The sequence below is a fragment of the Sparus aurata genome, chromosome 4, assembly GCF_900880675.1.
Source record: "Sparus aurata chromosome 4, fSpaAur1.1, whole genome shotgun sequence".
NCBI lineage: Eukaryota > Metazoa > Chordata > Actinopteri > Spariformes > Sparidae > Sparus > Sparus aurata.
In genome coordinates, this window is record NC_044190.1 from 38,051,178 (window position 1) to 38,071,484 (window position 20,307).

The 20,307-nt window shown below is 42.0% G+C and overlaps 2 protein-coding genes across 4 annotated transcripts; both read left to right on the forward strand.

Moving 5' to 3' along the window:
* The first annotated feature begins 2,597 nt into the window (after window positions 1-2,597).
* Window positions 2,598-7,587, forward strand: znf319a (zinc finger protein 319a). The gene is made up of 2 exons (XM_030415147.1): window positions 2,598-2,970; window positions 4,043-7,587. The coding sequence occupies exon 2, from the start codon at window positions 4,190-4,192 to the stop codon at window positions 5,966-5,968; it is 1,779 nt and encodes a 592-aa protein (XP_030271007.1). The 5' UTR covers window positions 2,598-2,970; window positions 4,043-4,189; the 3' UTR covers window positions 5,969-7,587.
* Window positions 7,588-8,999: 1,412 nt separating this feature from the next.
* On the forward strand, window positions 9,000-19,762 carry LOC115580160 (casein kinase II subunit alpha'-like). Of its 3 annotated transcripts, none has more exons than XM_030414146.1 (13): window positions 9,000-9,277; window positions 11,513-11,919; window positions 12,688-12,799; window positions 14,332-14,433; window positions 14,636-14,686; window positions 14,885-14,944; window positions 15,756-15,839; window positions 16,098-16,208; window positions 16,310-16,411; window positions 17,249-17,349; window positions 17,509-17,657; window positions 17,845-17,932; window positions 19,307-19,762. In XM_030414146.1, exons 2-12 carry the CDS (start codon window positions 11,813-11,815, stop codon window positions 17,916-17,918), a joined length of 1,053 nt encoding a protein of 350 aa, XP_030270006.1. In that variant the 5' UTR covers window positions 9,000-9,277; window positions 11,513-11,812; the 3' UTR covers window positions 17,919-17,932; window positions 19,307-19,762. The 3 variants fall into 3 exon arrangements, with proteins under 3 accessions (XP_030270006.1, XP_030270007.1, XP_030270005.1); XM_030414145.1 differs by having other exon boundaries at window positions 9,001-9,277; window positions 11,540-11,919; XM_030414147.1 differs by lacking the exon at window positions 14,636-14,686 and having other exon boundaries at window positions 11,540-11,919.
* Window positions 19,763-20,307: the final 545 nt, after the last annotated feature.

Here is a 20,307-nt window from a genome sequence, read left to right on the forward strand (position 1 = left end):
TTGATGTGTTCCAGAGTCAACTGCCTTTTGATGATGACAATGTCGTGTTTACAGTTTCCGTTCACTGTGTTACTGTCTCGTCTCGATGTATCCAGAAAGAGACTGTAAAACAGCTGCTTCAAGGTTTTCCTGGTTGGCAAACAAGACTCACAAATATATACAATAGGATAAAAACCGTATTTTCAGTTTAATCTAAAATTATTTGATGGTTTGATGACACTTATTCTCAGATCCAGATGTCAGTCATCTAACAGCACAGAGAAGAAGTGTTGATGAGACAAGCCAGGCTAGCTGTTTCCCTCTGTTTCCAGTCTTTACGCTAAGCTAAGCTAACTGTCTAATGTCTGCAGCCTTATATTCAATTCAGTTCAACTGTCTTTACTGGAATGACATTGTACACGTGTTGCCAAATTACAATTATAATTAATAAAGAATTATTAAACATTACAGAATATAGATGAAGAATAGAAGAAGAATATAGTACAAGTATGTTTTTATAAATGTACATATCAACCTTATATACACAGAAACAGCTCGAAGATTAAAAGACGTAACTTATATTTTTTTAAGTTATGAATGAAAGGTCGAAAGGTTGAAGCCAACATGTGAAAGAAGAAGACAAACGTGCCATTAAAACAAATGAATCTGGCATGTTTTAATCTCTCTGTGATGAACGTGTGGCGAGCAGGTAAGTTTAATTAATAAAGTATCTGGACGCTGAGTTTCAGGATTATTATTGGTACAGAAGTGAATCTTAAACACTTGTGATGTTTTTCTGCTGTTAATATAAACGTGTTGTTGCTGTTATATACTTTTATTACCTTTAATGTTCACAGCAACATTAAATCAGAACATTAAGGTGAGTGAACGCAGCACAGTCGGCAGCAGAGAGGACGTTGTCTGAAAGGAAGAATTACTTCCTCTTTAATCTGAAGCCACAACATTTCTGTATGAACATCTGAGAGATTAAATGTCTTTATATTCATCTAGAATAACTCAAGTTCATTCAAGTTGACAGGGACAGAAGTATGTGGACACTCAAATGTTCATGAATGGTAGGATGGGGATAACAGCCTCCAGTGTTTATCTGTCTACACCACATGAGCTTAATGAGGTCCAACTTTCATAATTGTTAATGAGGTCAGAAAAGCAGAAGTCTCTTTGAAAAGACAATATTTACACACTTTTTTAAGACAGTTTGAAGCCATTTTAGGGTTTTTTTGGTTGTTTATTCCGTTTTAAATCAAGTCTTCTTCAGTTGTTTAGCAGAACGCTGCTTTCTGTTTTTCTGTGAAGATGTTTGTGGACGACGAGGCTTCACCTGATTTTACATCATCATGGAGGGAGGAGATATACATAATTAAGAGTATCTCTTCATCCTTCATGACTGCAGATCAGATCAACTTTATTCATTCCACTGATGACAAATATTAAATGAGGTGATAAACAAACGTAGTTTTGACTCCAGAGCCCATCAAACTTTTGTTTTCCAGTCAGGCTGAAAGCTCAGAAATCATTCAGCCATTTCCTTCTACTGCAGAAACAAACTGCAGAAGAAGGAGAAGAAGCAGAAGAACAACAACAATAAGGAGAAGAATGAGGAGAAAACGAAGAAGAAGATAAAGAAGAAGAAGAGTTGTAACTATAGAAATTATTATTTATTTGATTTATACAAGATTTAATATAATTATGAGGCCAAGAAACACATTTTTGTTTGGTTTCCATGTGACTGGTAAGTACATTTACTCAAGTACTACACACAGGTACAAAATCAAGGTATTTTTACTTGAGTATCTCCTCTCCAATATTTTTATCTGATAGCATTTGTTACTAGTTACTTTTCAGATCAATATTCTTTACATCAAACATATGATCAGTTTATAGCATATACTGTATGTATATTAAGAGCATATTTATATTTCTTTACAACATTTGTATTATATATCAGCAGCTGTGTGATGTTACTACGGTACATTTCCTCAATTTATGGTATTTTCTTTTAATCCTACTTTTTACATTCACTCCATTACATTTAATTAGCTGTAGTTACTTTTCAGATCAATATTTTAACTGTCCAGTCAGTTTAAAACCAAACAGTACATACAGTTTATACACAGTAAATACAGTTTAAATATAGTGTATACAGTTTATATATCGTTTATACACAGTAAATACAGTTTATATACCGTTTATACACAGTAAATACAGTTTATATAAAGTAAATACAGTTTGAATATAGTGTATACAGTTTATATACAGTTTATACACAGTAAATACAGTTTAAATATAGTGTATACAGTTTATATACCGTTTATACACAGTAAATACAGTTTAAATATAGTATATTCAGTTTATATACAGTTTATATACAGTTTATATATAGTTTATACACAGTAAATACAGTTTATACACAGTAAATACAGTTTATATATAGTTTATACACAGTAAATACAGTTTTTTATATTATACAGTACATACAGTTTATGAGTCGTAAATAAAATGAATTAGTAACAATAAACAGGAGCACTTCTTCACAGCTGTTGTTCTGTTACCGGTAATAACCCGGTATATTGCCGGCTGCAGGTGGGCTCGGTGTTTACACGGGCTGCCGGAGGGAAACAGCGCCCCCTGCTGTCACACTGAGGGAACACACGAGCTAATGTGTTCAGGCTCCTATTGGCCTTTGTGTTTGTTTGAATGCTGTTGGAACAAACTCGGGCAGCGGTTCTTCTCCTCATCCGGTTGTTCTTGGCTCCCGGGTCGAAGCTCCGGTAGCAGCGGGTGTAGCGGCAGCAGCTCCGCGGCGACAGCTCACTGCGTGGCGGCTTCCGGTGTCCGTCCGTCTGCAGGAGGATGGCGTCCGGCTTCAACCGCATCCCCTCAACCGCCGGTCCTCCGAGTCCCAAATACACCGAAGGTTGTCGACCTCAGGCTGCAGACAGGACTGAAAACCACCGATAAGCCGCTCGGGTGAGTTTTCCTGCGTGTGTTTTGTGTGGAGGGTGTTTATTTTGGCGGCTCGGCTCCAGAAGGTGATTTTCCCCCCGCAGCTCCGCGGAGGCCTGGTCTGATCCGGGGTCGGTTTTCAGTGGAGGCTCGTATCAAACGGTTATTGTGGCCTTTCATAAAGCGGCGTCCCGACGGGAGCCTGCGAGCCGCCGCGCTCCGCTCGCTTTTATCTGCGTCGCGTTTGTGTTAAAATCTGCTGTTTACGCCTTCGCAAAACCCCCGCGATTCACAAGTTATCGATCTGGAGATTATGCGGTTGATTATCTGATCGGAAGTCCAGTTGTTTAGTAGCGTTAGCTCGCAGCTAGCTGTTATCCGTTAGCAAGCTAGCTACGCTGAGGGGCTAACGTCGGGGAGCTACATCCTGGAAGAGAAACACTATCGTGAAAATCTCTCCAGGAAATGTAATTTATGTCCAGCAAAACCAGCTGAGCAGAACAGACTTGATGTGGAAAACACACTCGCGTCATAAACAATTAAAATGCACGTTTATTTAACAAATTGGAGCTTTACGTTCACCGATTTCCGTTTCAGGAAATAGACCGAGCCCCACTCTGGTTCTGCTGAAGCTATGTTAACTGTTATTTTTGTGGGTTTCCTGTGAGGGAAGTCCCGCAGATGTGTCACCGCACCATCAGCCGAGCAGATAACAGCATCTGCACGGTTCTTCTCACATTCACACAGCACTTTTTAAATATATGTTTGCCAATGATCGATGAACTAGTTTCAGGCCTCCACAGATATTGAAGTGGTTTGTTTCAGTTCTGTCTGACAACACACAGGACCTGACTGACACACACACACACACACACACACACTATCTCTCTCCCTCTGTTTTAATCTGACACTGGTGCACAACCTTCCCTCTCTGGAATGTAAACAGCTCTTATCAGTCTGTTTCTGTCTCCTCCTCTGGTTTGTATGATGGATCATGTCAAACGCTGACAGCTCACATGCCCTGGATTGTAATTCTCTCGTTTTATGTGTTTGAAGCAGATTAAGTGATATTTTGTTTGTGTTTTTTCACCTCCAGGTTTTCTCGCCTATCTCACAGGACGTGTGTAAACTCAGATAAAGCGCTCGGCTACTCTCCATTGCCGGTCGACGTTTCTTCAACCACATCCACCCTCTCAGTTCTGCACTGAAACCCCCCTTCATCTCCTGAGTGCTGAGTCCCTATATGCGAAGTGGAAGGATGACAGAGGCGTGGCAGCAGCAGCAGCAACATGCAGTGGCTCCACCCTCCGTTGTGCACACGCTCCCCCAGGGAACTGACAACCCCCTGGGCTGCACTGTGTACGGAGTCGTCCTGCAGCCAGATACCTCCCTGCAGCAGCCCCAGCACGGCCAGCAGCTCACAGTTCAAGCCCAGCAGCCCTCCTTACAGGTAGGGGGCGAGAGAGGGCACAAGTGCGGAGCCTGTGGTCATGACATCTCTCACCTGGCCAACCCTCATGAACACCAGTGCATGGTGAACCAAGACCGCTCCTTCCAGTGTACTCAGTGTATGAAGATCTTCAGCCAGGCGACGGACCTGCTGGAGCATCAATGTGTGCAGGTGGAGCAGAAGCCGTTTGTGTGTGGTGTGTGTAAGATGGGCTTCTCTCTGCTCACCTCGCTGGCCCAGCATCACAACTCGCACGGCAACGGCAACAACCCGATGAAGTGCTCCATCTGCGAGAAAACGTACCGGCCCGGTTCTGGAAACGTCACCCCGACCTCGTCAGCTGCCAACCCTCAGCAGCCCTCCACTGGAGAGACGTCCAGTGGCGGTGCAGCGATCAGTGCCTCGTCTCCTCCTGCGTTTGAGGCCTCAGCACCAGACCGGCCATATAAGTGCTCAGTGTGCCATAAGGCCTTCCGGCATTTGTCAGAGCTGACCCGCCACGAGAGAGTACACACTGGTGAAAAGCCATACAAATGTGACACGTGTGATAAAAGCTTCAGCCAGTCTTCACATCTGGCACACCACCAGCGCACACACAGCTCTGAGCGGCCGTATAAATGTGCCGTCTGCGAGAAGAGCTTTAAGCACCGCTCTCACCTCGTGCGGCACATGTACGCTCATTCGGGCGAGCACCTCTTCAAGTGCAATTTGTGTGAGATGCACTTTAAGGAGTCGTCGGAGCTCCTGCACCATCAGTGCCAGCCAGAGGGGGAGAGACCTTTCCGCTGCGGTTCGTGTGGAAAGAGCTTCAAGCGCCCGTCCGACCTGCGGCAGCACGAACGCACCCACTCGGAGGAGCGGCCTTTCCAGTGCGAGGAGTGCCAGATGAGCTTCAAACAGCAGTATGCTCTCGTACGCCACCGTCGCACTCACAAAAACCCAGCTGATCGCCCTTTCAAGTGTAACCTCTGTGATAAGGGCTTCCTCCAGCCGTCTCACCTGCTCTACCACCAGCAGGTTCACGGGATGGAAAGTCTGTTTAAGTGCGCGTCCTGCCAGAAGTCTTTCAGCCAATCGGGAGAACTGCTGAGGCACAAATGTGGCGGTGAAGTGGAGAAGCCCTACAAGTGCGACGTGTGCGGCAAAGGTTACAAAAAGAATTCAACGCTGCAGCGCCACCAGAACTCTCACTGCACGGAGAAGCCGCTGAAATGCTCCCTGTGCGACAAGCGCTTCGTGTCGTCCTCTGAGTTTGTTCAGCACCGCTGCGACCCGACCCGCGAGAAGCCGCTGAAATGTCCCGACTGTGAAAAGCGCTTCAGGTACTCGTCTGAGCTGCAGCGCCATCGGCGAGTCCACACCGGGGAGAAGCCTTTCAAGTGTGCCAGCTGCGACAAGAGCTTCAAGCAGCGCGAGCACCTGGCCAAGCACCAGAGTGTGCATTCGCGGGAGACACAGTTTAAGTGCGTGTGGTGCGGAGAGCGTTTTGTTGACCTCACAGCTCTGCAGGAGCACACAGTCCAGCACACCGCCGAGGGTGAGAGTTTCCCCGAAGCTCCCTGCATCCCATGAACTGAGCTGCTCTTCAGTCCTGGGTAGCAAATGTGACATTCACCCAGAAAGCAGCGTGTGCCAGCCTCCGCTCTCCCATTGGTAGTTTATAACATTCACTCGTTAATTCTGTTTAATGGTTTTTAGAATCAGTAAGACTCGACTCATCCTCATCCTTCATTCAGTAAAAGATTTAGGATCCCTCGACTTATTTTGGAACACGTGGAGAAAAACTTGACCAGAATGAAAAAAAGGCGTGTGGTGTAAAATGTGGGAAGATCTTGGTTTTGTTTCGAGTGCGGGACCTTATTCTGTGGTTGCATGTGATTGTCTGTTTTTGTAAACTTGTTGATTGTGTTGTTGAGAACGATGACAAGAACTTCCAGGCAGTTGTCAGACGTGTGTGTGCTCGTGTGTGTGTGTGCTTGAGTGTGTGTGTGTGTGCTTGTGTGTGTGTGTGTGTGTGCACGCGCTCCTCTCAGATCCATGTGCCTTTTTTTACCGATCACTCATTTTGTGTTTTTGTTAAGTTTTCACGTCCAGTTTAGCCGAAAACCTCCCACCAGTTCACAGCGGCTGGCTTGAGCAGCAGTATCTTTTCACATACTAGATCTTAGGTAGTATCATCTGTTTGTGCATGAATATTTATCACACTTTAATATCACTGTTGTATTATAGGTTTGGTTTAATTAGGAAAAACATCCTAAGAAGAAGAAGAAGAAGAAGAAAAAAAGTGGATTTGTGAAAATGTATAGCCTGTGTCCTATGAAATCTGTGTTGTTGCATCTTTGTATTAAAACAAATGACGTCTAGGTAACTAACCCATACCTACCATGTCATACAAACACTTGACATGTGCAATAGAACATGCACAATGTAATATTTATGACTACTGATTCATGGCATAGTCTACTCTGTTATATTATAGATTGTGTGTATACGCTTATGTAAACATTGAAAACTGTATAGTGCTTATGTTACCTGCTTTTGTATTCACCATGAATGAGCTTGCAGTATTTTGCAAGCGTTTTAGTTTCAGTTCCAGATGGATGATCACGAGGTTTTAACCCTACGAGACTTCAAAATCATTGTATTTGCTCACTTGCCACAAACTAGCAGCATTTAGTTACCGTGCGATAGATCTAACAAAAGTAATATTTTTTATTTTATTTTGGAAGAATTGGCCTTGTTAACATCCTCACGGGATTCGAGCCTCCTCCTGGTTCCACGCCAGACGTTCAGCAGATTAATCCGAGTAGCCTCAAAGTCGCAATTTATGTGTTGGTTTATGCCGGGCATAAAGTTAAAAAAAAAAATATTTGTGTACTTTTAGTTTACTGTGTGGGTTTCTATATTCTGTACAATCTTTGCAGTATATTTAAAAAAAGAAGGTTTTTGGAGTTTAGAGATCATGGGGGGGGAAAGGAGGGCGGGATGGGACGGGGATGTGTGGTTGTGCCGGGGTTTAAGTCCTGGTGAGTCTGCTTCAAGACCTCCTGTTGGAGGGTGAGCGAGTGTAATGAAGCGTTGGATTTACACATATGGATATCAATATAGACTCCTGTTCATACTGTATACAGACAATTAAAATAAACCACCCTTATGAAAATAAAGGTGTACATTGTTTTTATCACCTGTAATTTATTCATTGTAATTTGATTCTTTTTTTGTCTGTAAAATGTCGACTGATGGGTTCAAACTGAACACTTAATAGATTAAGTGATGAATGACTTGTGTTTACTGTCTACGTGGGACAATAAGTGGTTTAGAGTCTTTTGCGGCTCCAGAGGAAGCTGTCTGTAATCTGGTCAATGACCGATAGTAGCTTCACTTAAAGGCGAGTTGGATTGTGGGTAATGTAGGCAGCAGGTTTTGAGAGCAGTCAACTGTTCTAGCATTGCACTCCTGTGACACTGACGCACTCATGGACAGTTTTAAGATATCACCGTTTTAATTCTACACATTCTTCCTTTTCAAAAACCTGGCGCCTACACTACCCACAATGCAACTTAGCCACTGAGTGACATCACTGGAGGCAATTTATTAGAGTTCATGCAGCTTCTTCTGGGGCTTTATGTTTGATACTTTGTTTTATAATTTAATTGAATTTTTTACATTCCAGAAGTGTAAAATACCACAAATGAACATGTTGGTTGGTCAGATAAAGGATCAATAAGTGAACGACCTCTCTGTCGTCACGCTCTGCCTCTGGTGACGGGGAGGAGGGAGGGAGGTCATTTTGCCAACAAGGGGGATAAAATCTGTATGGAAACCCATTTCTGCCATTAAGAGAAAAAAAATGATAACGCGGTGAATTATAATTATGAGTAAACATCAGAATTATGGGTTAAAGAATGGTGATTATAAGGAAAGTCATAAAAAGATGATAAAAAGTCAACAGTTATCTTATAATAGTGACTTTACATGTCATAATTATGATTTAATCTGATGGTTTTGTGTTTTTGTCTCATAATTGTGACGTTACATCTAAAATTTAGGCTTTTAGCTCATAATTTTGGCTGTTTTTTTTTTAATTTTGCCTTATTTCTGCACAATTATGACTTTTTATCTCATAATTAAGATGTTATCTCCCTTTTATATGAACCTTTTATCACCTTATTGACTTTTGATCTGGATTATGATTTTCCTTGTCAAAATTCTGCTTTTTGTATCATGATAATGACTTACCATGGGATTTTTATTTTTATGTATTTATTTTTATTCAAGGTTGTTTTAATTATTTTTCCACTTATGTTGGCAGTAATGAGCTTCCATACATCCCCTAAAAAATATGTTAACTTTGAGAATATTTTGATGCTCATACTTTAGTACTTTTACACTACATGTTCATGTTATTAATACTTTTATTGAGTATTATAAGACTTCCACTTCAGGTTTTGTAACGTGACGCACAATCAGGTCCAATCAATATTGAAATTACAATAATTTATTTTTTGATTAATCGCCTAAATATATTCATACCGATATCAGACATATGTTATATTTAATGTTTAGATTTTAAGTACGAAGCGTTTTTCGGGTCACTGATCCTCTTGATTCACTTCCGGGTGATGTTTACCGCAAAGGGAAGACCATCCTGGCTCTGCTAACGAACCGCCGCTAGATGTACCAGCACCAGCAGCACCACCCATCTGATCATATTATTGAGTCGCTGTTGCTGCCGGTATTACACACATTATTGATCACTTTAAACCCGGTGGTGCTGCGTCGTTTCACGGAGACTAACGGGGTGCTAACGAGGTGCTAACGAGCTACGTTAACGTTGATGTCGCGCGGACTTCCTCTGAGCTCGGAGATCTCTACGACGAGGTTAGCCGGCTAACTTTAGCCCCCTTATTGATTCTAACATTTCACAATTGTCGATACTAATAAATAGCCTGTAGTCCATTAATGTTTCTTGTGTAACTCTATATAAATGTACGATCTTTTTAAACATATATAGTTTCATTTAATGTTTTATATTTTGTGATTTTATGTGTCGCTAAGTTAGCTAGGTCACCGTAACTAGCTAGTTAGCTAGTTAGTTGAAATTGACGGAAGCTAAAAGATGCTAGCGCAGCCGGATTTGTTTTAAATGTTCAGATAACGTGATGGCAGCCGGCGGGATTAATGTTGATCATCTGTTATGGTTGTGTGAATACCCATCTGTGGGTGATAAAGGCCCCGGAGAGCCCGTGTCGTGACGAACCCCACGTACAGTTTTGGGTTATTAATAAAAATGGGCTGTGGGCTTTGAGGAAACCATCGTTTGCTGTGAGTGGGATACAGAAAAGATGGTCTCCATGTTCATCTGGATCTGGTTGGACTGGTTTAAGAACCCTGGCTTTTGAGTCAGGCCTGGTCTGATGTGGGCCACACAGAGGAAATGCTGTGAAAATACTATTTTTTCCCCTCATTTTACGTATAAAAAAATAAATTATAAAACCAGGTGAATTAATGTATATCTGGTCCAGGTCTAACAGGGTTTTACAGTGGTCTTTGGTCTACACCTGGTCTGTTGTGGTCTGGATTATGGATTACTGGTCGAGGATGATATTCAGCATTTTCTGATTTTCTGTATTTGTGATTTTTCTGTCAGATTGCTGATAAACTATTTTAAAAATGTGCTACTTTGACTGTGCTGCAGCATCCTCTCACACAACTCTATCTGATCGGTAACACCTCACAATTAATTGTGCTCGAACATTGATCAACCAGTAATGAGTCACTACATTAACAAACAGTTGTAATGGAGAGGAAGTGTCAAGTAGCAGGAAATGGAAGTACTCCAATTTTGATACAGAGTTTCAATGTATTGCAAATGAATATTGATCCTAAATATCAGTTTTCAGTCTCATTGATTTCTAATAATCAGCGTCAGCCCTTAAAAAGCCACATTAGTCGACCCCTAGCGTGGATGGAGGGACTGCAGTAATAAGGCCTTCTAAATAAAGGTTGTACAAATCTGGAAAGAGGATTGTAAACAGCCTGTGGACTGTAGTTGTTCACCATGTCCAAGCTGAACACAGTGGTCATTTGATTTAGGAGGTGAAAAACTGTGAAATTGGTGTTTTGGCTCATTTCACAAATGGAAAACATGAGAGTTTGTTTTGTAATCCAGCTATGATAGTTTGGGGATTTTATTTTGGTTGGAAATCTGATAAAAACTAGAATAAAAGTGTTACAAATCTGGAACTGTGTCCGTGTTTCTCAATCTCTGGTTTGTCCAAGGACGATGTGATGATGATGATGATGATGATGTTGTTGTTGTTGAACTACATGTAGTCCAGAGTGTTCTCAGTGGTGATAAAGTCCCTTTTTTGTTATCACAAACATGAAAAAGGTTGCTGAAGTCTTAGAAACGGATCATGATAAACTGTTCTGTGGTTCTGTAGGTGTTCACGTATCTCAAACTGACTGACTGTCTGTTTTGTGTGACGAGCGATCTTTCAACAGAGTTTCCATGTTGATTTATGTTTGACGAGTTTAAGCACAGTAGTAGTTTTTCCAGTCGACCTGGTCTCGTGTGGGCGTGTGGGCTTCACAAATGCAGTCAGTTTCATGATTCTGGTAAAATGTTTTTTAACATTTAGAGTGAAAGGAACACTTCAGCCAAAAATGAAAATTATAAATGACTTTTTTTGGCACCCAGAGTCGACTATGACTGACTGAATTTTCATTTTTGGGTGAACTGTTCCTTTTGTGGTCTCTTCTGTGTGACACCAGAGTCGCACGAGGAGAACTGCAACAACTAGTTAATCATTTAATTAGTCAGTTGACAGGAAATTAATTGGCAACTATTTTGTTATTAAGCCAAAATGAAATGGAAAAAAGTTCCTCTTGTTTCTGCTCACAGATGTGAGGATGGATGCTTCTCTTTTTAAATATATTTGGTTATTAGATTTGAATAAAAACAGCAACCTGATTACATCACATCCAGACAAAGAAAACTGTATTCTTAAAAACGATAAAATGGACCAAACAGTATAATAATCAGGAGTGAAATTCATCTGTAGTTGCAGCCAGACATCAGAAGTGACCTCAATTCTCTGTCCTCTTCTTCAGCCTCTTCTCTCTCCTGTCGTCCTGCAGCTGGCGGGTCTTCATCCCATCCTGTCCATCAACATCCTGCTCAGGGGCTTCACGCACTCCGTCATTGTAGCTCTGTCAGTCTGCACGACAGCTGCGTCAGACCGGCCTGACGCTTTTCATCACAGGGCGCAAGCAGCCAAAGCCCATGGTAAGCACAGCGTAGGGATCATAGAGCCGCGTATTCTGGAGAGTCGCTGCGCTGCCTTCCAGTATCGAGCCAAAAAGTATTCAGAGGGAGGTGAAGGTCCTCGACACGGAGCCTCAAAGCTAGCGATGCCCGGATCCACGCCGGCCAGCAGCAAGGCTCGGGTGTACACCGATGTCAACACACAGAAGAACAGAGAGTACTGGGACTACGACGCACACGTGCCAAACTGGAGGTACAGCGACACGATCCAGTGCAAAAACACTGAATACGTGACAAAGCACACAACATGAAAACATCGTATCAAACTGTATAATACGTCAGGCAGTGAGTTCATCCGAGCACAACAACAGATGTGTTCACCATTAAATTCAGTAAATGTAGTAATGCTTTAAATTAATTGAATATGTAACAGTCTTTTCCCCAAAATACACAAGTATTATATATATATGTTGACTTAAAATGACTTATTATTTATTAAAACAGAAATGACAAACATCTGCCGGTTTCAGCTTCTCTACTGTAAAGATTAACTGGTTTTCTTTGTTTTATGTTATTATACTTTTTAAAAATCTACTGTCAGACACAAAAGGCAGTTGGAAGAGCTCATCGTGGTCTCCTGGAAGCTGCGACGGGCCTCTTTCACCGCCGTCTGACATTTCACCTCCTAGAAATGAAATCAATCGATTTAATCATGAAAAGAATCAAAAGATCGCGTTTAAGAAGTTAAAGCCTTGAAATGCGTCTGAAAAATACATCTGACTCTGGTAATTGTTTTTATTACCCACTAATCTCTCAGTATAATTAGAATATCTTGACAAGAGTCTGTAATAATCTCCAGGTGACGTCTTCAAATTCTTGATTCGGGAACTGAGGGATGTTTCTGCTGTGCTTCATAAATGTTCTAAATCATAAATGATTGTTGAGCAACCTCCGAGGAAGCGACTAATTGTCACGATCAGCGTATCGTAATCTCATTTCCTTTGTTTCGTCTCTTTCTCAGCAATCAAGACAACTATCAGCTGGTGCGTAAACTGGGCAGAGGGAAGTACAGCGAAGTATTTGAGGCCATAAATGTGACCAACAATGAGAAAGTGGTGGTGAAAATCCTCAAGGTGAGCTCCAGATGTCTTTTGTTTCTGTAATATTTGAGCTTTTCTTCTTTCCTCCAGTCGTCTTTTGTGTTTCTGTTGTTAGCGACTGTCATGTATGAGTCATGGAGTCGATCTCCAGATGTGATATCAGCGGTGAAGCTGCTCTGTGTTATTTTCCTCTCACAGTTGGTTTAACTTGAACTCTTGAGCTCTTATGATTAAATTTAGCACCAACATGATCCCGTCAGGCCGGGCAGGCGCCGCTCAGAGCTCATCAGAGAAGTTAGTTTCACCAGATTCTGTTGACTCACTTTAAAAATATAAACACATATTTCTGTGGTATAAACATCCTTATTTCCAGCACAGCATTCTTCTGTGACAACACTGATTAAAGTCTGTTTGTTTCATAGTTTGATAAGTACACATGATGCAGGTCGCTGTCCAAGACAAACTGCCGTCAGTGGTCCGATTTGTTTTAAATATCGCTCTGAAGCTTCACATCACGCTGTGGCGACATCTGCTGGTTACAAGCATAAAGAAGGATACGAGGCACCAAACGATTTAACTGGCTTCACACGTTTCAGTGTGTATAAAATTAGACTGCTTGTTCTATTTTTTCCGAAATCAACAGAATGGTAAGAGCAGATGTCTTTTCTGTATTCACAACATGAAAACCCAGTTCTGTTATAAATACTGACTGGGCTGCATGAGGTGATCTGCAGGAAGCCACCAATCATAATTCTATCAACATATTTTATATGCATTTTGAAAAGACTGGCGAAAAATGGCAAAATGTAAGAAAAATAAAATAACTTAATTAAACCCTGAATTTAGTCAAAATGTTTTTAGTGCTTCTTTGAGGTCGTTTTTTGTCTTCTAATGTTCTCAACGGGAGCTGGAAACACCTTTCCTGATGAATATTGATGTAGCAACATTTAGCTCATGACTGATTAGCTGCTTCAGCTCCAGGAGGAGGAGGAGGAGGAGGAGGAGGAGGAGAAGGAGAAGGAGAAGGAGAAGGAGAAGGAGAAGAAGAAGAAGAAGAAGAAGAAGAAGAAGAAGAAGAAACTCTGTCCACTGACGACAGCTTCCTGAATATAAACAGTCCCAGATTAATGCCCACTTTTCCTCGTAGACGTCAGAGCTGCTGGTTTTGTTTCTTCTTCTTCAGGGTTTATTAACATCAGCAAACAAGGTTTTTTTCTCCACGTCGCATCCTCGACTCCTTCTGATCTGTTGCGGCCTTTCTTAATGAACTCTTTACTGCTCTAACTTCTCGGTGCAAGACGAGTGTTGATGTTTGGAGCTTTGGACAGGGATGGGCCAGGGCTAGCTTATTAGCATGCTAACTTCAGTAGATATCAGCAAGACTATGTAGTAAAAAATGTATTTCTTCAGTTTGTCGATAGTTTTCAACTAAAATTATTTCCTTTTGCACTTTTTAGATGTTTAAGTTATTTGTTAGGGTATCAACAGATTGCTTCTCCCTGCAGTGCCTTCTGTTCTGGTTTATTCTAGTTATATTGAGTGTGTGTCTTTATTTCGACCAACAGCCCGTCAAGAAGAAGAAGATCAAACGGGAAATCAAAATTCTTGAAAACCTGCGTGGAGGAACCAACATCATCCGCCTGGTGGACACGGTCAAAGACCCGGTGGTGAGTCAGACTCCCGCCGTCACTGAGCTGCATGTCGGCATGCCAGCTGTGGTAATCCAGTCTTGCGTGTAACTGTGTGTGTGTGTATGTGAGTGTTTGGTGTTTGTGTGTGTGTGTGTGTGTGTGTGTCCATGCAGTGATAATGATCGCCACCTACCTGCTGTTCTCCTCAGTTAAGCCTTGTGTTGTCCTCTCTTTGCAGTCCAGAACACCAGCGCTTGTCTTTGAGTGCATCAATAACACAGATTTTAAGGTACTTGAGTTTGGCCGACTTCATACATGCTGAACTAGCAGCACAGTTACCATTCATGCCGAGGCATTGATGTCCATTATTAATAACACGCTTAACCCTCCAGTTAATGTTGTTCATGTGGCTCATAACCTGCTGACATCATGTGGTCAAGGAGTTTTTTTTTTTTTTAAACACAAACGTCTTCATGTGCTTCCACAGGAGCTTTACCAGAAGCTGACAGATTATGATATCCGTTACTACATGTATGAGCTGCTCAAGGTAATTTATTTATTTATTTATTTACATACTGCTTAAAGATGAGAACATTATTGTGCCTCATCTATATGCAAACATGCAGGATGACATTGTTCTGAAGAGTTAAAGGACGTGTCCACAGAATCTGTGTTTTTCACGCTTCCCATTCATTGTCTTTGTTGAAAGCCGTGCAATGCATTCTGGTAGTGGAGCGCCACTTTGACCGCTCCTCATTTGGATTAAATTGTGGCTACTTCATGGACTACCAGAGTCTGTGTGTTTCACAAGTTTCCCACTGAAGTATTTCCTGTCTAAAATGTCTCTAGAAACACATTTCGCTGAGCTGTTCTTGTTATATACGAGAAAGATTCCAGACGAGCTGCCATGTTAGTCCACTTTTAAATCCTGAAGTAGCCCAACGAGTGACGTGTGACTAATCGTGTGAAGCCAGTAATTATTTGCATAGTTGCTGGAGAGTGTAGCCTGTTTTAGTTTAAGTGTGTGAACTGGGAGGTGTCGCGTGGCCTCGAGTCAGACGACGCCTGTGGACACGTAAAACTGAGAATAGACAGGAGATGGAATGTTTGTTCATCATTTACATTATTTGTCAAACAAATCATTTGCTGTAAAATGAGGATTAGCTGCTCTGTTAGCATCGCTGTAAATTAAGTTTTCAAAGTTGGTGAGAAAATAAAGATTATTAAACACGATTATCAAATCAAAAAACAAGTCTGGAGGATTAGTAGACTGGAGTTGAGGTTGTTTTCTTGTTAGAGTTCTGGTATGTGGGTCGGTGGTCCAGATGATGGTGCTGAGTGTCTGTCTGTGGTTTCAGGCTCTGGACTACTGTCACAGTATGGGGATCATGCACCGGGACGTGAAGCCCCACAACGTGATGATCGACCACCAGCTGAGGAAGGTACTCCTAAAAACCTGATGATGAATCTGCTTCATCTTTAAGTAAAGTTTGAGATTATGTGTTTTTACTAAAGCAGTTCTTCTTCTAGCTGCTTTATTTGATGATTAAACTAAATCAAGTTAAACTAACAAAGGACACTGGAGGAGAAAACTGTCTTTTTTTGTTTGATTTTCATGTATCGTCTCCGGGTTGTTCCATCCTGGAGCTGCTGCACTCTCAACCAGATTAATGATAACACTCTCTCTCTCTCTGTCACAGCTTCGTCTTATAGATTGGGGTTTGGCAGAGTTTTACCATCCCGCTCAGGAATACAACGTCAGGGTGGCCTCCCGCTATTTCAAAGGCCCTGAGCTGCTAGTGGACTATCAGGTACCTGCTGCTGACCTGCTGCTGAATGTGTTAACAGATTTGTTTTCCTCTACAGTCTCTGTGTCCTTATAACCAACTCTTACCGGTGGCTTTGTTCCCAGATGTATGACTATAGTTTGGACATGTGGAGTCTAGGCTGCATGTTGGCCAGCATGATCTTTCTGAAGGAGCCGTTTTTTCATGGCCAGGACAACTACGACCAGGTAAAGTGCCGCATCGACATCCAGGTAACACCTCTAACAGCTGAGATCAAGGACCGCAGACGAGGACAGAATGTATTTGGTTTTGACATATTGACTGTGATTATTTTCACTGCCTTATACTGTTAATACCAATTCAACACTTCCTGTATGTTTCAAAGCCCTTTACGACCTCATTTGGGCCCTTTGATAGATTTATTAGCAGGCTAATTGGCCCATAATGTTCATTAGCAAGCTCAAAAATACCTCTTCATTAAACAGTTATAACCCAGGCTTTTAGAGCGGAGGGAATTCAGGAGAGTCAAAGCCTATATGTAAGATTAAAAAGGTGCATTGACTGTTTTTTCTTTTTTCCACTTTAACTGTGAAAACTAAAAGCAGAGAAATAAATAAAAGACATTCAAAGTCTTGGATTCGTCGACACAATCAGGACTTTTTAAATCTCGCTCTTCTAAAAGAGGAGCTGAGGAGGCCTGTTGCACACAAGAGCCACAAGATGGCAGCAGCTACATTTGAAGTCCTGTAGTGTGATTTTCTACAACCTGTCCTGCAAATGTCTCAATAAAAGCCTCGTTAGAAAATGAATGTAACTGGGAGATATAGTTAAAAACACACAAACACCTCACAGTGACGGAGAGGACGATGACACTTTGATAAAGCAATCTAGAAAAAAAAGTGTTGAGTTCCATGATTATCACACGAACACTGAGTTTATCCACTCTCGTTATTTGGGAAAAATGCACGACACTCTGATTATTTGAGACCCTGAATTTGTTTGACCACGACTCTAATTTGAGAAAATAATAACCAATGTGTTAAATGTGCCTGTATGTTCTCCAGCTGGTCCGCATTGCTAAGGTTCTTGGCACCGATGAGCTCTTCGGTTACCTGCACAAATATCACATAGAACTGGACACTCGCTTCAAAGACCTGCTGGGACAGTGAGTATCACTCTCACACTCACATTTAAAACTGAGTCGCTGCGATGTGTCGTCCAGGTTTCACAAGCAGCAGCTGCCGTTTTTTATTCTAGTGGTTGTCGCAGAAATATTCTTCTGTCTGTGTCCAGTCAGATTAAAATGCCGGTTGTTTGTTTCCAGGCAAACACGGAAGCGCTGGGAGCAGTTCATCCAGTCAGAGAATCAGCACCTGGTGAGTCCGGAGGCTCTGGACCTGCTGGACAAGCTGCTGCGCTACGACCACCAGCAGAGGCTGACGGCAGCTGAGGCCATGCAGCACCCATACTTCTGTTAGTACACCCACACACTCCTGTGAAACATCGCGTGTATGAACCGAGAAGAAAAGCAGTCTGATATTACAAGTTAGATCATAACAACCAAAACTGTTTTTGATTCAGAATGGTGTCGGCTCCTTCAGACGCCTGTATCTGTTTCATACCTGACTCCATTGTGAGATAAAGTGTCTTTGTCCTTCAGATCCTGTGGTGAAGGAACACGCAAACGCCAACACAGACGGCACAAAGGCCATAAGCAGCTCCAATGCAACATGATAACCAGAGAGCAGGTAGTTCTCACAGCACAGCAGCATCTGATATCTCCAGTCGCTCCCGGAGCATCGTAATTAATGTCCTGGGACGGCCAATGAAACTGATCAGTCACGTCTTTGTCTTTGAGTGTCGCACATGAGAGAAGTTATCCGCTGTAACACGAGGTTAATGTTGTGAAGAGGATTATTTTTAACCTAAACCACGTTTTCCTAAACCTAACCAAGTATTTTTAATGCTTAAATAAATAGTAATTGAACTCAATGTAAACATTAAAATCAAACGATGTTCCAACTGGGAATAATTATTCTATTTGATAAGGTTAAAGGGATATTGCGGTGTAAGTTTAATCCATGTTCTAACACACCGTGACACCGAGTAAGACCCCCCCTCGAGAGATCAAGTTAGCAGACCGCTAATTTACGGAGTTTTATCAACCTCAGAAACGACCGCACGACAACAATACACTGCAGTAAATGGATCCAAATATAAACCGCCACCAAAAAGCCACAAATAATGCTCAGAACAGCACCAAACTTCAGCAACAGTACAAATAGGGTCTCAGCACATAGTCCGCAGCATCTAACCTCCGCTAGCTTAGCTGGATTTCTATTGTGAAGCTAAAAACAGATTTCAACTCTCCTCCATCAGCTTCCGGGTCGGGGAAGTCCCGACGCGACGATTACCGAGTGCGGTTAGAAATGCTCAATTCCGTTCTTTTCCCTGTCCGCTCTCGATAATAACTGTTATAAACTGGCAGGTAAGACACATATGAACTTTGATTGCTTTTCCATGGAGTCATAATCATACATTTTCATCCATGAGCCGCGGAACTCTACTGCACTCGGTAATCGACTCGTCGGGACTTCCCGTCAACAGGAAGCTGCTGCAGAAGAGTGGTAAATTTAGTCAGCTTTTCAGTAGAAATCCAGCTAAGCTAGCGGAGGTTAGATGCCCCGGACTATGTGCTGAGACCCTATTTGTACTGTTGCTGAAGTTTGGTGCTGTTCTGAGCATTATTTTTGGCTTTTTGGTGGCGGTTTATATTTGGATCCATTTACTGCAGTGTATTGTTGTCGTGCGGTCGTTTCTGAGGTTGAGAAAACTCTGTAAATTAGCGGTCTGCTAACTTGATCTCTCGAGAGGGAGTCTAACACAGTTTCACGGTGATTTAGACCATGGATTAAACTTACACCGGAATATCCCTTTAAAGCAATCAACATACTTTGGTTACGTTTAGGAATGAATGGTCTGATTTAAACGACACACGTTCATAACGAGCTGCCGTCCTGTAGCAACATTAATCATGACGTTCCATCAGATTGTGCTAACGACAGAAAGATCAGTGTTCAGTGTTTGACTGATTCTTCTGTTTGTCTCTTTTTTCCGACCAGGAAGAATCTTTGTTACCTCAACTTGTGACCTTTTCGTGGCAGAAACTTCTGCCTCCACACCAACAGCCATACTGGAGCAAGATGTCAATTTTGCAGCATACACAAACACGCACGGATTAAACTTCTCCCAACAAAAGCCGGAGAATCTGCGCTGCTTGGTCTGTGTCACAGATAAATCAGATCTGAAACCAGACCTGACCCCCCTCCTCCCCTCCTCCTCCCCTCCTCCTGCCTCCCGACACTCCCCCTCTACCCGTTTTTAAAAAGAGCAAAATGACTGTTGTTGGATCAGTATCAAGCCGGTGTTGTGCTGTACAGACGTTTGTCCGTCATTACGATGCTGTGGTGACCTGAGATCCGGTTCCAGGTTTTAGCACTGAGTGGCATGGAGGCTCTTTTCTGCTATGATAGAACAAAAGCTATATTGAAAGAGAATAAACCATTTTTATTTAAACACCCGTGTTGATGTTTATTGTCTCAGGAACAAATTCAGGAGGTGAAACTTCCCCTCGGATCTGTTTGAAATACTTCTAACTGGGGCTGTTACACACTGATACTGACGATAACTGTGATGTTTAAAGATGAATATTGATATATGTGAATACATCTGACCGTATTCTATTTCCGTTTCGTTCTTACTTTATTCTCAGGTGGCTCCCTTTCTGATTGGTTGTGCTCTCTATGCTTGACTGAAACTGTAAACTAGGGCGGTTTGCTAGCTATAGTTTTCCTGGTAAACACACCAACCTAGGGTGGTGAAAAAAATCGATTATTGATTAATCGCGATTATAATATTGACGATTATGATTCGATTATTACATTTCCAAAAATCGATTTAAAAAAACAAACAAATGTTGTTTTTTTAAATAGTAATACAAACTGGAGTCCTCCTCTTACTGGCTTCGCTACATGGTCCACAGTCTGGAGCCAAGATATGTTATTCCATCCCGGAGATTTTTCACACTTAAATCGATTCCAAATCTTTACAAGGAGACAAACCT

Coding starts and splice junctions, on each gene's coding strand:
- znf319a (XM_030415147.1), top strand. CDS start 4,190: ATGCGAAGTGGAAGGATGACAGAGGCGTGGCAGCAGCAGCAGCAACAT.
- LOC115580160 (XM_030414146.1), top strand. CDS start 11,813: ATGCCCGGATCCACGCCGGCCAGCAGCAAGGCTCGGGTGTACACCGAT. Junction 11,920..12,687: donor GCACACGTGCCAAACTGGAG/GTACAGCGACAC, acceptor TCTCTTTCTCAG/CAATCAAGACAACTATCAGC. Junction 17,350..17,508: donor TTCAAAGACCTGCTGGGACA/GTGAGTATCACT, acceptor GTTTGTTTCCAG/GCAAACACGGAAGCGCTGGG.